Source organism: Pleurodeles waltl, chromosome 4_1 (assembly GCF_031143425.1).
Source record: "Pleurodeles waltl isolate 20211129_DDA chromosome 4_1, aPleWal1.hap1.20221129, whole genome shotgun sequence".
Classification (NCBI taxonomy): Eukaryota; Metazoa; Chordata; class Amphibia; order Caudata; family Salamandridae; genus Pleurodeles; species Pleurodeles waltl.
In genome coordinates, this window is record NC_090442.1 from 588,082,237 (window position 1) to 588,098,725 (window position 16,489).

At 47.5% G+C, this 16,489-nt stretch overlaps 1 protein-coding gene across 1 annotated transcript in view; it reads right to left on the reverse strand.

Annotated features, from left to right (window-relative positions):
• The window catches only part of WASHC4 (WASH complex subunit 4), a 923,504-nt gene that overhangs the window by 91,005 nt on the left and 816,010 nt on the right, over positions 1-16,489 (reverse strand). Inside the window, exon 32 of the mRNA XM_069228973.1 lies at positions 9,753-9,846. Within this exon, the coding sequence (XP_069085074.1) occupies positions 9,753-9,846 (94 nt within the window). The remainder of the gene's footprint in view (positions 1-9,752; positions 9,847-16,489) is intronic.

Consider the following 16,489-nt stretch of genomic DNA (forward strand, 5'->3'; position numbering starts at 1 on the left):
TTTCACAACCACTATTTAAGGCTAGTCTTGCATTTTGGGCAAAAGATATAACCAAAATGTGCAACTCTGGTCAGACAGTAGAGGGTATCCCAGATTCATGAAGTGGGTCAATAATACACCCCATTTTTAAGGGTGGTTACTGATATAATCTTGACAGTTAATGACTGATTGCCATCCTTGACATAGAGGCCAAATATTAAGTCAGCCTCACCCTGAAGAAGCCGCACACTTGGTGTTCATTTATTGGATCCAAACAGGGTTTTTTCCAGGCTCAGGTACCCTTTCAAATCCCTCCACCGTAGCCCTACGCAAAGAAAACACTTTTAATGCAAAAACAGCTTTGTTTACATGCTTTGTTGACATTAAGGTAGTGTTTGACTGTGTACCTCTGGAACTTCAGTGGTAGAAATTAACCACCTATGGGATACCAATCAAACTGCTCAGAGCTATACAGCTTTTATACACATGTTTACAAGTCAAAGTAGGAGTTGGGAATAAGCTCTTGTGTAAAATTTGCATATCCTCAGATCTGTAGAAAAGGTCAATTCTTGATGCTAAGCAATTTGCTATACTAGGGATTTATAGAGGGCATGGCTACCCAATGGGGCTCCCAGCCATTACAGTCTATCACACAGTGGCTGAGCTGAAAGCAGGTCATTCAAAGAGATGTGTTTTAAGTAATTTTCTGAACTTGGATTCTTCTTTAATCAGTCTCAATGATGGAGGAAGATAATTCCAAAGCTTTGGAGCCAGGAAGGCAAACCTGCGGCCTCAACTTCTTGCTCTCTTGATCTTAGGTACAGTAAGGAGTCTGATTGGACGAGCATAGTAGTCTTTTAGGTCTGTAGGGGGCAATTAACTGCTGTATTAAAAATGAACTTTAATTGTGTATCACCAGATGGACCATATAGAGACTTATAAATTTGACTCTTTTGAGGCCCAGCAGCCCTGCCAAGGATGCAGTGACCCACTGAGACTTCGGGATCTTTAGGATACATTGAGCAGCAGCATTCTGAATGATTTGTAAGTGCTCGATTACATACAAAGGACTTTCCAGGTAAACTGAGTTAGCATAATCAATCCGGGAGGGCATAAGCCCCTGGCTTTTCAACCTATGCATTTCAGACCTGTCAAAAGAGTTAGATATAGTAAACGCACAGCCACCTAAATCCGGGGATTTCTTATTTTCAAACATACCATAAGCCGATAATTGGTTCTAATGAGCAAGACAAATGTTGGTCTACAGAGACTCCTTGATGTGTTCTACCTCTTTGCTCTGCAAAAGAGATTGTAGATCAACTTGCTAAAAATCAAGGTAATGAAAATCAGTAAGAAAACAAAAAACCCTTGTTCTCGGTACATCAACTGAAATTCAGTATAAATATTTTGGTGTGATAATTTACTCTTCAGCGCACCTTGCACCTCAAAGGTGATGAAATGGAAGCCAGCCTCAACCTCATGATTTTAAATGTTGTCCAGAGCCTAACGTGGTGGAATACTTGGTCCCCTAATTGAAGTAATGACGGCGAAGTTACTCCCGACCATCATGTACAACTGTGAGATAACAAGAGGAGAGGTAGATAAGCTTTTGGATACGTTAATGGCAAAGGCCTACAAAACAGTATTCAAGTTACCAAAATACACCTCTTAGCCCTAAATGCGGCTTGAGTTTGATTTAACAAAACAAAACAAACCTGGGTCACAATGTGCTCCTTTCTAAAGATGTGCCTCAGACTCAGATTGGTGAATCCAGTTCTGTGGACCACACCTGGCTATAAATTAGCACTCCCTGCTCTGAGTCACCCTTCAGACATTTTATGAACGAATAACTACAGTCACTGCAAGTTGGTGACTTCTGGACAACCTCAATGCCAGCTAGCAAGTTCAAAAGACTGGTGTATGAAGACAGTAGAAGCTACTCTTGTAAAGCACGCCCACATCTGGCAATTTATGTACAGTTAGTACAGTTACAGAGGTTTGAAACCTCAATATTACCCTGATATAGTTTATTTAAAACACATTAAACACAGGTTTTTGCGTTACTGTTTTGATGTTCAACCAATACTGGACTTAAAATGCCTGTTTAGCTAGAAACCTCTGGAGCCACTGTGTGCAGATTTTGTGGTTCTGCAAAAGAGTCTATGATAAATATACTTTGTATCTGTCCAGTCATGTTAACCACATGTAGAACCACGTTACAGAAGTTATTTAATCAAGCGATTGTCCAAACCTGTCGATGAGACCTTACTACAGCACTAATCCCAGAAAATATTTGCTTAAATATATTGTTTGTGAGGTTTATGGCTATACGTGAAACCAGAATAAAGGACTTGAGTTTTTCTTTTTTTTAACCCAAGTAAGCACTGGCACGATGTAAGAACTATGAACAATCAGAAGGATGCACGATTATTGTCTAACATTCTGTTTTTTGATTCCATAAAGTACCCTCTTCTGGCTCTAGATCTGGCACTTGCAACACACTTTATCAACATTTGCACTTTATGACACTGAACAGTACGTGTCTTTTGGAGGGTGATAGTAGGCCAATTTTAATAATATAATTTAGGCATACACTTGAAAATGTTTTTTAAAACACGTACCGCATGTCGAATGTACAAATTACTTACCTTCCGTAACGAAATATCTGGTAGAGACATATTCTAGTTGCAGATTCCTTACCTTAGAATTTCCCCCCCAGGTGTCAGACCTGACCATACTAGAAAGTCCTGCAGGACCGAACGACCAAAGCAGCCATCCCAACGGACCTGACTGTCCAGGCAGTAGTGTTTAGCAAACGTGTGTAGGGATGCCCATGTAGCTGCCTGGCAGATATCCAGGATAGGAACTCTGCATGCTAATGCAGTGGAAGCAGCAGTTGCTCTGGTGGAATGAGTGCGGAAGCCCTCAGGGAGTTGCTTCTTGGCCAAAGAGTAGCACATCTTGATGCAAAGTACCACCCCTCGAGAGATGGTACGTTTTTGCACTGCCTTCCCTTTCTTCGCACCCACATACCCGACAAAAAGTTGATCATACACCCGGAAATCTTTAGTACGATTTAGATAGAACGCCAATGCTCTTTCTGGGCCCAGACGGTTTAGTCTCTCCTCCTCATGAGAAGGATGTGGGGGTGCGTAAAAAGTAGGCAAGGTGATGTACTGGCCTACATGAAAAGGCGTAACAACCTTGGGAAGGAAGGAAGCCTCAGTGCGCAATACCACTTTGTCAGGGTGCACAGACAAGAATGGAGGCTTTGAAGAAAGCGCATGAAGCTCACTCACTCTGCGAGCAGAAGTGATGGTAACAAAACAAGAAAGACAGTTTAGAAAGTGAGGCACCGTAAAGGGCAATTGTGCATTGGCTCACAGGGAGTACACATTAAGTAAGTAAGGACAAGATTGAGGTCCCACTGAGACATGATAAATGGAGTGGGAGGAAATAAATGGGTGAGAGCTTTAAGGAATCGATTGATAATAAGAGATTTAAAGAGTGAGGACTGATCAGGTAGCCTAAGAAAAGCTGAAGTGGCCGATAAATACCCTTTAAGGGTGCCCAAAGCAGAGCCCTGCCAGGCCAAAGAAAGAATGAACAAAAGATCCTCAGATAGAGGAGCAGAGAGGGGACCAATAGATTTGTTGGTACACCATGCTACAAATTTATGCCAATGACAGGCGAGTACCGTTTTGGTGGAGGGACGCCTGGCTGCCAAGATAACATCACAGACTTTGGGTGGAAGATCAAAAGTCATCAACTGCCGCCGCTCAATCTCCAGGTATAAAGGCAGAGATTGGACAGGTTCGGGTGGAGAACTGTCCCCTGTTGCTGCAACAGAAGATCCGCCTGAAGAGGCGGTCTGAGTGGAGGATCGGTGGCCATGCTCTATAGCTCTGGATACCATACTCTCCGTGCCCAGTTCGGAGCCAACAAGATAACTCGGGCCCGGTCGTTCCTGATCTTCTTGAGAACTCTGGGAAGAAGTGGTATAAGCAGAAAGGCGTAAGGTAGGCCGGAATTCCACCTGAGAGGAAAAGCGTCTCCGAGCAAGTGCCGCCTCGGAAACTCCAATGCTCAAAACAGCTGACATTGTGCGTTCTCTGCAGAGGCGAACAGATCTAACCAAGGCCCTCTCCACTGCTGAAAGAGACCTTGCGCCACCTCCAGATGGAGACACCATTCGTGATCGGCTGTACATCAACGGCTGAGTTCATCTGCTCTGGCATTCAGAGAGCCTGCCAGATGTTGAACCACCAGGGTAATGCCTTGATGTACCAGCCATGTCCAGAGGCGTAGTGCCTCCTGACAAAGGGTCAAGGACCCTACCCCACCCTGTTTGTTGCAGTACCACATGGCAGAAGTGTTGTCGGTGAACTCTTGCACTACTTTCCCTTTGAGAGAGGGAAGAAATGCTGTCAACACAAACCTGATCGCCTGGAGCTCCAGAAGATTGATATGGAGCCCAGACTCCGCTGGAGACCAGAAGCCTCTGATCTCCACCTCTCCCATGTGGCCGCCCCAACCCAGAAATGACACATCTGTCGCTATGGATAGATCTGACTGGGGAAGAGAGAGGGATCTGCCGTGTGCCCAATGCGGATTCAAAAGCCACCACTGCAGGTCTTTAGCAGTTCCCTCCGAGATCTGGACCATGTTCGAGAGATTTCCCTGATGCTGAGCCCACTGGAACTTCAAGTCCCACTGTAGAGTCCGCATATGCCATCTGGCATGTGTTAATAGCAGGATGCAGGAGACCATGAGGCCCAGCAGCCTCAGAGGCAGTCTCACCGAAACCCAAGACAGAGGCTTAAAGATCAGAATCACAGCCTGAATATCTTGGACTCGCATTTTGGGAGGATAAGTCAGAAACTGCACTGTGTCCAGAACAGCTCAGATGAAAGGGAGCGTCTGAGAGGAAGTCAGGTGTGACTTCAGCATGTTGATAGTGAACCCCAGCTCGCCGTAGTCTGAAGGTGGGAGATGACTTTCTGGGGCGAGTCCGCCTTCAACAGCCAGCTGTCGAGTTAGGGGAAGACTGAGACCCCTAACCTGCTCAGAAGAGCTGCAACCACCGCCATCACTTTCATGAACACCCGAGGGGCGTTGGTAAGGCCGAAAGGGAGCACGGTAAACTGATAGTGCTTGTGACCTACCACGAATCGCAAGTAAAGTCTGGGCAGGCAGGATGGGAATGTAGAAATAAGCATCCTGCAAGTCCAACGCTACCATCCAGTCTCCTGGGTCTAAGGCAGACAGGACCTGAGCCAGTATGAGCATTTTGAATTTCTTCTCCTTAGGAAGGAATTGAGGTCCCAAAGGTCTAGGATAGGATGTAAGGCCTTGTCCTTTTTCGGCACCAGAAAGTAGCCGGAATAACAACCACAACCTACTTCTGGTACAGGGACCTTCTCTATGGCTCCCTTGGCCAAGAGAGCCTTGACTTCCTGGTGGAGAAGTGCCAAATGATCCTCCGGAAGATGGCTGACTGATGGAAGCATGGCTGGTGGGGTAAATTCGAAGAGTAGGGAATAGCCCATTCAAACTATCTTCAAAACCCATCTGTCCGTAGTGATCGATTCCCAGTGGGGCAGGTGATGGTGAATCCTGCCGCCAACTGGATCGGAGTGAGCGGACAGACTAGGAGGGTTTGGAGGCTGCAGCAGGGCAGGAGTGGACTGGGCAGAGATCTGGTTCCCTGTCCCACGCCCAAGTGGGATTCCGTGCCTCCAGCAATGCAGCGGCTGAACAGCATGGGTGGCACAGGGACTGGGTTGGGGATGCGACAGGGAGCAACTTCCGTGGCCACGAAAGGTGGACTGTTGGGGGCGAGGGGCAGCGGAAAGGCCAAGGGACAGAGCTGTCTCCAAAGAGATGGGAGCCATCAAAGGGCATGTCCATGAGAGACTGTTGGACATCCCCCGAAAAACCCTAAGTACGCAACCAGGTGTAGCGTCTCAAGGCCACCGATGTAGCAACCGATCTGCCCAGAGAGTCGGTCGTATCAGTCTACATCGGATCGTCAACTTTGCAGCATCTCTCCCATCGGTGACAGCTTGGGAGACGATGGCACGGGCCTCCTCTGGTATCTGCGGCAGAACTTGCGCGACCGTATCCCACAGAGAGTGGGTACAGCGGGCCAAAAGGCATGTGGTGTTCACGGACTACAGTGCGAGACTGGAGGAAGAAAACATCTTCTTCCCAAATTTTTCCATCCTTTTTGATTCCCTATCCAGGGGTGCGGAAGGGAATGCGTCTGAGGAAGAGAAAGCCTGGATGACCAGACTCTCAGGCATGGGGTGTTGGGACAGGAATTTAGGGTTGTTCGGGGCAGGCTGATGGCGGCATGCGATAGTCCTGTTCACAAGAGCCACTGTGTTGGGTCTGGACCAAGTATCCAAGGCGACATTGGTGAGGGCCTCACTGAATGGTAGTAGAGGCTCAGATGTGGAAGCCCCTGGCTGAAGCACCCCTGTCCCGAGCTTTGACCTGACCTGTACAGTAGGCAGCTCAAGGCTAAGGACCTCAGCCGCCCTACTGACCACCATAGAATAGGTTGCACCCTCCGCCATTGCCACAGGAGGAGGAGACAGCATGCCAGCGTCTGGAAAAGTGTCCAGGCCACTGGCCTCGCCCAACTCCTGCGCCCAGTCCAAAGTAGGGTCATCCTGGAATTCATAATGGTCCAGGGACCCCTCCAATCCTTCCCCAAATTCGTACCCATAAGGAAAAGGGACCAAATCTGACCTGGGGTGAGTAGGCCCCATCGAACACAGAGGCAGCGTCGGGCGATGCCATTTGGACTCCGAGTCGTCAGGGATGAGGATCGGATCAACATCAATGGTGGGCACCACTGAAGTCTGGAGCATCGAGAATCGAACCGGTGCCGAGGAAGGTTTCAGTGGTATGTCCAGCGTCGTGTGGATCCGCAAGCAGATCCGGAGGGGACCTCGGTGGCTGGAGCCGAAGCCACCGGCTCGGAGCCCAAAGGCATCCTGTCCGAACCCCTTGGGCCCGAAGGTGCCGTATCAGGGTCAGACCCAGAAGCAGGCTCCAAAGGCAGAGGGCTCGAGCGCTGACGCGACAGGGTGAAGTCGAAGGGTGACGGGACCGCTTTGACGACTTCTTCTTACCTGTGTCCGAAGACTTGGAGGAAGAAAAATGGTGGTAGCTCTGCACGCGGTCTTGAGACCTTCCCCTCGAGCGAGACCGGGACCTACGCGAAGTCAAGCGCAGGGCCGCCATGAGCTTGAGGGACCGCTCCCACAAGGCCTTCGGGTGCATGCCTGGCACTTGGAGCACGACATCGGGTCGTGGTCACGCTCCAAGCACCACAAACAGACCCGAAGCAGATCCGTCACTGACATCATGCCGTGACAGTGTTCGCATAGCTTGAAACCGGTTTTCGGGGATATCTTGACACACCAAAACTCACAAAAAAACTTGACAAAACGGTCAAACTCAGTCAAAAAGAGACCAGGGTAGCTCTCTCCGGATCGGCGCAGAAAGAAAAGAACTGATGTCACTGTGCTGAGGCAGCGTCTATGTACTACTCCTGACGTCATCACGACTATGACTCCAAAGAAGCCTGAGGAGTCGACCGACGCCACCTACCGACGACCAAGGGTATAGCTCGAAAAAAAGCTCTGGATCCAGTCTGACGCTTGAGGGAAAATTCTAAGGTAAGGAATCTGTAACTACAAGCCTCTATCAGATATTATCTTTTTCTGTGCATGTAAAGATTTAATTGACTCTCTGAGGTAGGTAACTGTAGGTCCAACAGATCTGCTGCTCTGCAGATTACAATAGAATATGAGGCACACTTCTCAGTGGGTGGTCCTGTTGTAGCATCTATATTCGTCTTACAGGAGGAATTCAAGCCACAAGCACTCAGTAGATCTATGAATGGCCATCATCTGTGTAATGAGGGAAAAGCAAATTGTCTGCCTCCTCATAATCAAATTTCAGAGCCCTTGAACACTATCAGGATCCCACCCAACAAGGCCTCCAGGCTAAAATAGTACTTGCTTCACGGAAGAGGTTGGAGGTCATCTAAAGCTGGAGTCTACGCTTTGATAATCTCATAGCGACACAAGCCGATAACAGCTTTTCAAATTGGAAATGGGCTTCGGAATCTATGCAAGTGTTGAAGCCAAAGCAGGAGTCCATGAACACGGGAGGAGGGAACCAAGTGGAGGTCCTACAGGGTCAATCTGCACCGGGGTTGGACCTGCTGGTATGAGGCAGACTCTAGGTCCTGCACCTCCAGGTCTCTGCACTCCACAGAGAGCCAGCATAGCCCTGATTGGTTGTGGCCTGGCCTTCCTAAAGGCCTCATATGGCTGTAGGTTTGACAAAGGCATAGAAAAGTGAGGGCTCACAGGGACCAGCCTCAGAGTGACATGAAGGCAGTAGAGAAGGGTCCTTGGACTTCTCCCAGGAGTAGGAATGGCAAGACAGGGAATGAGTCCCACTTGGACCTCTGGTGCTTGTGAAGCGAATTATTCCTCAACTTCGTTCTCGACTGCCTGGAATATGGTACTTTGGAGCTGAAGCAGACATGCAACTTGCAGCAGGAGCAAGTCCGTTGTTTCTAGCATGTCCTACGTTGCTTTCTGTGTTTAAGGACACATTGCTTCACTCCCTGATCACTTTGAGGGAGCATTTGTTCCAATTACTTTAACTCATGTTGAGACTCTAGACAACACAGGCAGACATCATGTGGATCCATGAGCTACATCGGATTTCTCTAGTCATGACATGGCTTAAACCCTGTGGTTTTCGGAGGGGATATTTACCTGGTGCACTATCTTTTTTGTAACTTTGGCGTCAGTGAAAGCCGTCAAAGTTGAGAGCAGAACAGAAATATGTGTTGAAGGGCAAGGAAAAGAAGGAACTGACATAATCATGCTCGGGTAGCACCTACAATGGCTCTGTGCCATCACTTCCTGAAGCAAAATTGTATTCAGTAACTCCATGGTAGAGAGCATTATTCAATTTTTTAGAAAAATAAATCACACTATGCATTTTTATATTCAGTATTTCTATCTAATTCGGTTATTTAGCTATTGCAGGAACATATAGTAATGTATTTGCCAAAAGTCACTATAGAGAGGAAGGTAGAAAAGGTCACCTTGTCTGCGGTGGGACAAACTGAGTTTCAATTAACTTGAGGCTAATGGAGCATCTGACGGCATTGCTTCCTGGACCCAGGGGATGATAAATGTGAAGAACAAGAAGTTCCACTCTGAAACTTAAAAAAGGACTTATTGGGCTGCTGATTCTTTTTTGAAGAACCTGAAGTATGAATGTGGGAGAGGCTAATAATGCACCTCCCTACCAGGATAATAAAGGGTGGTGAACACATTTACCACCTTTGCTCAAATGATTTTAAAATACATGCAATGGCGCTGTGTTGGATGGGTGGTTAAGACAGCACTTTCAAATTCAGGGCTGGTCGGTGATGACATAGGGCACCGTACACTCCTTGCACTCTAAAAAGAAAATGTGAAGAATAAATGTTTCCTTACCCAACCACCCCAGGAAACAAAACAGGAAGAAGTGGTTCCAGTAACACTGTGTAGATATTTTATTTAAATTAATAGAAACAGTTGAAGGACCATTTTCTGTGCTGTTCAAGCTATATTTCTACAAGCTCAGATTTTTTGTCTAGAACCAAAGACGTTTGAAACAGACGATAATTAAAAGGGACAGTGCTTTGCCTTTACAGTTACCAATTAAGATAATTGCTTAAATCAACCAACCTTCTTTCTTTTCTTGGTTCTCTTCTGCAGCGGTTTTGTCTGCTCTAAAGAAAATCCTGGCACTACTGAGTGAGAAATAAAGAAGCTCAAATTCCTAAACAAGGGTAGAAGGAAAAACAACTGTGTGTGAACATATATGGAATCGATGAACAAAGTTATTTTTTAATCTTTTGCTACAAGAAGTGGAAATGCAATAAAGTCTAACATTCAAATATATTATGCTTTGCTGTTCACTGTATATTTTGAGCAATAGAAGAATGACAACAGTATAGAAAGATAAAGTTAAACAGAACAGAAAGATAAAGTAGGCCATGTTTCTTAGTAAATCAATTATTAGTGACAGTGGTTATCTGCTCTGTTTACAGTACGATGTGGTAGAAGGACATTGAAATACAGTAAATATAACTTTTTGGTGAACACAATCTCCTAGCAGATTCCTCTCCTTATGAATACACCTTCACAGTCTGGAAACCTTTCTTCCCAGAAGCTACTTTCTAGTGCCGCCCATTGATGTCACACAAGCTGCATCTGCCCATGATGTCACCGTGGTACATTACACATCAAATGGCATGCTGACATCAGTGCCTGAATTTATTTCCGGTAACACTGAGGTATACAGAGAGGAACCGACAGAGACACAAGAGCAAACAATAAAGCACCTAACACATTTGCATAGCTTGGGTTCTTATTTATTACAGCACAAGCTATGGACGAATCTGCAGTAAGATTATCTAGCAACAAGAAATACACTTAATGAAGGCAAGTAACTTTTTCTTCTGATGGATACATATTTCTGCAGACTCCTCACGTAATAAATGAGCCACAAAGCAGTACGTCCCTGAGAGATGGGACTAAGCAGTGACAGTTATGAAGTAAATCAAGTACCTTCCCATGCATGCCCAGGACAGTGAGGCAGTAGTGCTTTGAAAAAGTATGCAAGGATGATGACATCGCTGTCCAGGAGTTGTCAGAAATGGGAAGGCCTTTGGAATGATCTGTGGAAGCAGCCAAAGGTCAGTGAAATGAGAACGAATACCTTCTGGAGGTTCTTTCGTAGGTAAGGCATACACATATTTGATACAGACCCTGTAGGAAAGTAGCATCTTTCTAGCATAGTTACCCCCTCTTTTTGCCTGAGGTCAGTGTGTTTAAACTATAGTACACTGGGATCCTGCTAACCAGGACCCCATTGTCAGTGCTCTCTCCTCTAAATGTGGTTGTATGGTAATGTGTACACCCCACAATTGGCATACTGGTGTACCCATGTAAGTCCCTAGTGTATGGCACTTAGGTACCCAGGGCATTGGTACACCAGGGGTCTCCCATAGGCTGCAGCATGTATTATACCACCCATGGAAGCCCATTGCAGCCTGCGTGAAACAGTACCTGGACGTTTCACTTTAGATATAAGGCTTACCTTATATCTTGGTCACTGCACTTGGACACTGTAAGCCACCCATCTGGTAGTCACTTCAGCCCAAGGTAGGATGCATGGTCCAGAGGGTGAGGGACCCCTGCATGAGCTATGGTGCCCCTACAAACCCCAGACTCCATTCCCTGGGCTCTGTAAGTGCGGGAAGCCGTTTCATGGCATGTAGTGGGCACTGGTCAGTACTGGCCTACATAATGGCTTCACCGAACCTAAGCATGTTTGGTATCAAACATGTTGGAATCATGCAAAGTGTTAGTTGAATTATACCGTGTACTCTGGGGGGTCCTTAGAGGATTTCCCAGATCTGTCTGTACAACCTTGCAGCATCTGCATGCCAGCCTGTGCTGCTGCCGACCCTATATAGTGTTCTGCCCTCCTGCCTAACTCGAGCCGAAGAAGGCATAACAAAGGATTTCCTGTAGGGAAGAAGTATGATACCTCTCCCTTTGAAGTGGGTGTCTCTGAGCTGGGGTGCCTCGGAGTACTACCAGACTGCTTTGAAGTGCACATTTGGTTCCCTCCTTGCATAAACCGGTTTGCAACAGTACAGGAACCCCTGGTCCCGCTCTGGCGTGAAACCACACAAAGGACAGGGGAGTGACCAACACCCTGTCCAGCTCCTTCTCTAAGGAGGTGCACAGAGCTCTGCCAGGTGGCCACTTGATTCTGCCATCTTGGAAATAAGATGTGCAGAGTCCCCTGGGAGCATCTGACTGGTTAGGCAAGGTGGGTGACGTCCCTGACCACTCTGATAGGTAGGTCACTGCAGACAGTGTCCAACCCCCTCTTAGGGTTACTTAAGGGCCCACCCTGAGGGTGTGTCCCTATATTTGCTGAGCAGGACGCTACAGGGAACTCTCTGCAAGACTCTTCTGCAACCTGGCCTACAGAACCACTGCTGGTCTACCTTACGAACTGAAACAAGACTGTATCCAGTTGGGAGGGCTCCCACAGCAACATTGTTTCTCCATCTCCTGCAAGAGTTCTGCAACATCTGTGGCTGTGCATCTTCGTGGGTCACATGGACTCTGTTAGCACCAGGAAGCAAGAAGGAATCTTCCTTAGAGAGAAGGAGTCACTCCCCTGCATCCACAGGCACCTAAACGACAATGACTGGCTGGTGGATCCTGCTGTCCCACGGACATCGAAAGGCTCTGCCACTGAGACGGAACCCATGTGCACCGCCTCTATTGCTGTTACCAAGGCTTCTTGACTCTCCTTCCAGAAGACTTTCGAGCTCCAATAAGCCCCAACTTCCAGCACTCTGCAACTCCTAGAACAGCATCCACCCTGCAACTCCAGTGGCATGCGACTCCTTCTGTGTTGTGCTGCTGAGGTCTACCAGTGCATGCTGTCAGTGGGTCCTCGTGAGAGCTCCAAAAATTCCTGCAGCTCTCCTGCTTGCTTAAGGCCAGCGCTGACTCCCCTCCAAAGATCGAGTCACTAGGACCTTGCTGGTCCTCAAAATCCTGCAAACTTCCCTACAGCTTCTTCCTGCTCTTGCCAATGCTTATTGGTGGTTCTGCCTACCACTGACCCCTTCTGCAATCCGGTGACTGACGTGGGACAGCTCATGGGCGACTCCAAAGACCTTCCTGCATCACCTGGACTCCGCAGTCGGACATCTTCCTTCACCGACCTGAAGGAACATCTCCCCAAGAAGGGTGAGCATTACCTCCCTGCACCGCCTGGACATCTCTGAGTGGTCTGGACACTATCCTCTTCTTTTTCAGGTTGTCCAGAATCTGCCCCTGGGTTCCACCGACCTGGTCCACAGGTCGCAACAGCAGCTGGACAATCGAGGCTCCCACTGAACTCCAACAAAGGTTTCCAAAGCCATTGCACCCCTATGCCCCCAGGCTCTCAGGTGTAGGTACTCCACATTTTCCTGGGTATCCATGGGTGGGGGCACTATCAAACCTTCTTTGTGCCTACTGGTTTCCTCGGGGTCCTCTGGGAAGGGTCCAGAATCCTGAAAATTCCAATTGCAGTGGTCCTGTGCTTGCCTATGGGACACCCTGCTAGGTAACACCTCTGCACATGGGCACCTGGGGGATTTCTATTACGTACCTTTCTCCCCCAGCCCCTGGGATCCTAACACACTAACCTCAGTTGGGCACCCTCATTCTTATGCCACTTTCTTAGTATATGGTTTGCCCGCCCCTTTAGGGTCACATGTATTTCTATGCTTTTCCTGTTTGTTTCTAACTATAATTTCTGTCCGTAGCTAACTCCAAGTGGAGATATACCAAAATTAGGATAGTACTAGTGTTAAAATAAAGAATACTTTATTTTTGTAATGTGGTGTGGTTCTTTCTTGTGTGAACATCACTGACAGACTATTGTGGTATTGCAAGTGCTTTACACTAGCCTTGATAAGCCTGAGCTACTCTCCACAGCTACCCCTGGAGCGCTTTGGTTGTCTAGGCACCAAAACACTATCACTAAAGGTTGCCTGGATTCAGTATAGGGTGCCACACCACAGGTGTACACCATAAACTGAGTCAGCCTTCTACAGACGCAAAACCAAATGTGTATTTGATCATCACCCTGCCCTTCTTGCATGAGTGAAATTTACAAAAATCTGTTTGCACACTCGGACTAATCGAATTCGGTCAATCAATGTAGTGGGATACGCACAACTGGGATCCAGTCAACGTAGCCATACCTCTCCTCTTTGATTGGTAGCAGAGGAATTGGAAGAGTGCTACAATGGGTCATATACAAGGCTGAAATCACCCTTGGGTAACAAGTGGGGTCAAGTGTGAAGAACCAACTTATCAGCTAGAAAAATGGGAAGAGTGAGTTAACTGAAAGGGACTGCATTCCTCCATTCCTAAGAGCAGAAGTAATTGCCACCAATAGAATAGTTAGAAGTTAGAGCTAAAGCATGCAACTGTCCATCAGCTCAAATTAAGATTTTGTAAATAAAGTCAAAACAAGGTTCAAATCCCACTGAGGCACAATAAAAGGAGTGGAAGGGAACACGTAAAGCACACTTTTCAGAATAAGCGGCTCTAGTGTGGAATTACACAGTTAGGGTTGACAAATAAACCCAGACAGAGTTGATTGGTAGCCTTTAACCACAGCCACCACCAGACTTTGCTTTGGACATTACAAAACTCAAGACATCGAATAAGTGAGATTCAGAACTATTGATCCCTTATGACTTACACCACTATACACTTCCAGCTCCCATGGCCTATGCAAATAGATTTGATGGCAGGCTTCCAGCATGAAGTTGGCGCCATCATCAGGAAGGCAAAAGAAGTCTAGCTGGCATCGCTCAAGTTCTATGTCTGCACCTGCTGTATCTGGGTATGGAGCTTGCAAACCTGGCCATCTCTTGTGAAAGCAGTTTTTGTTTGCCTGCTGGGGAAAAAGGGGTGTCTGAATGCTTAATGACAACATGTAGGCATACCAAAAGCTTCTCGTCCAGTCTGAGGCGATTAGAATCCGCAACACGCAGTCCTATGAAGGAGCAGCATTGGTGGAAATGTAAACAGCAAGCCCCGAGACCAGCTGAAGGCATCCACCAGGGTTATTTCCAGAAAACGTGTATTGTGCAAAATTGTTGACACTTTGTTGTTGGCCAGGTCAAAGATATTCCTGAAAAGAAATCGGTCGGGTGAAGATCCCCTATGTCACCTCTGAGTGCACCTCTCACTTGTGATTCTCCAGCAAGATGCACGTGAGAGCTCCTACCCTCACATTGTTAGAATCTGCAAGGTGAGACACCACCCACTAAATTCCCTGTCGCTGCACCCACTTCAACATGGGAATCACCTCCAACAGAGGCAACAATCCCTACCCCGCCCTGGACGCCGCTATAACAGAAGGTGGTATGTATGACAGAATTTGCGCAGTCCAACACCCCCCACGCCCCGATAGAGAAAGGAGGAATTCCTTCACGGTGAAAGATACCACCCATCACTCTAGCACCTTTATATCCTGTTCAGCAGCCTAAATGAGCATCCTAGCCCAGTAGGAAGCAGCCGTTAACACAGCTGTCTGATGTTGCAGGAGGCTGAGAGGGCAACCCCTCAGCAGTGCAGATCTTGAGGTGCCAGCTGGAAGATGTGTAACAGCAGCTGAGAGGCTTCCTTAATGCTGTAACCACTGTCCCCCGAGACACCATTGGAAGGCCTTCCTCCACAATATGACGTAAGGGACCAACAAAATTCAAGAGGCCATAAGGCCTCGTAGGAGCAAAATCTGCATTTCAATCAGTGCCCAAATGTGGAAGTTGGCTCTGTATGTACTATTTCAAAGTAAGAAATAGTGTGCACAGAGTCCAAGGATTCCCCTTAGAGGTAAGGTAGTGACAAAAGTAGATAATTCTAATGCTCTATTTTGTGGTAGTGTGGTCGAGCAGTAAGCTTATCAGAGGGTAGTGTTAAGCATTTGTTGTACACACACAGGCAATAAATGAGGAACACACACTCAAAGACTTATTCCAGACCAATAGGTTTTTATATTGAAAAATATATATTCTTAGTTTATTTTAAGAACCACAGGTTCAAGATTTACATTAAACACTTTAAATGTAAGATACTTCACTTAGATACTTTGGGAACTTTGAATGAAAGCAATACAGTCTTTGTAAAAAATGGCAATAAGCTATTTTCAAAGCGGGGACAGTGCAAAAATGAACAGTTCCTGGGGGAGGTAAGTAAAGGTTAGATTAGGAGGTAAGTAAAACACTTACAAGTCTCAGTTCTGGGGCATATATGGCCCACCGTTGCGGGTTCAAGGCAACCCCAAAATTACCACACCAGCAGCTCAGGGCCAGTCAGGTGCAGAGGTCAAAGAGGTGCCCAAAACACATGGGCACCTATGGAGAACAGGGGTGCTCCGGTTCCAGTCAGCCAGCAGGTAAGTACCTGCGTCCTTGGGGGCAGCCCGGGGGTTTTGTAGAGGGGGACATAAGTAGGCACACACAACACACCCACAGCGGCACAGGGGCGGCCGGGTGCAGTGTGCAAACAGGTGTCGCGTTTCAGGTAGGAAACAATGGAGGGACCCGGGGGTCACTCTAACGGTGCAGGCAGGCACAGGGCGGGCTTCTCGGGACAGCCACCACCTGGGCTAGGCAGAGGGTCGCCTGGGGGTCACTCCTGCATTGAAGTTCGGTTCCTCCAGGTCCTGGGGGCTGCGGGTGCAGTGTTGGTTCCAGGAGTCGGGTCCCTTGTTACAGGCACTTACGGTCAGGGGGAGCCTCTGTATTCTCTCTGTAAGCTTCGCTGTGGGGGCTCAGGAGGATCGTCTCTGGTTACTCAAGGGCTCGCAGTCGCCGGGGAGTCCT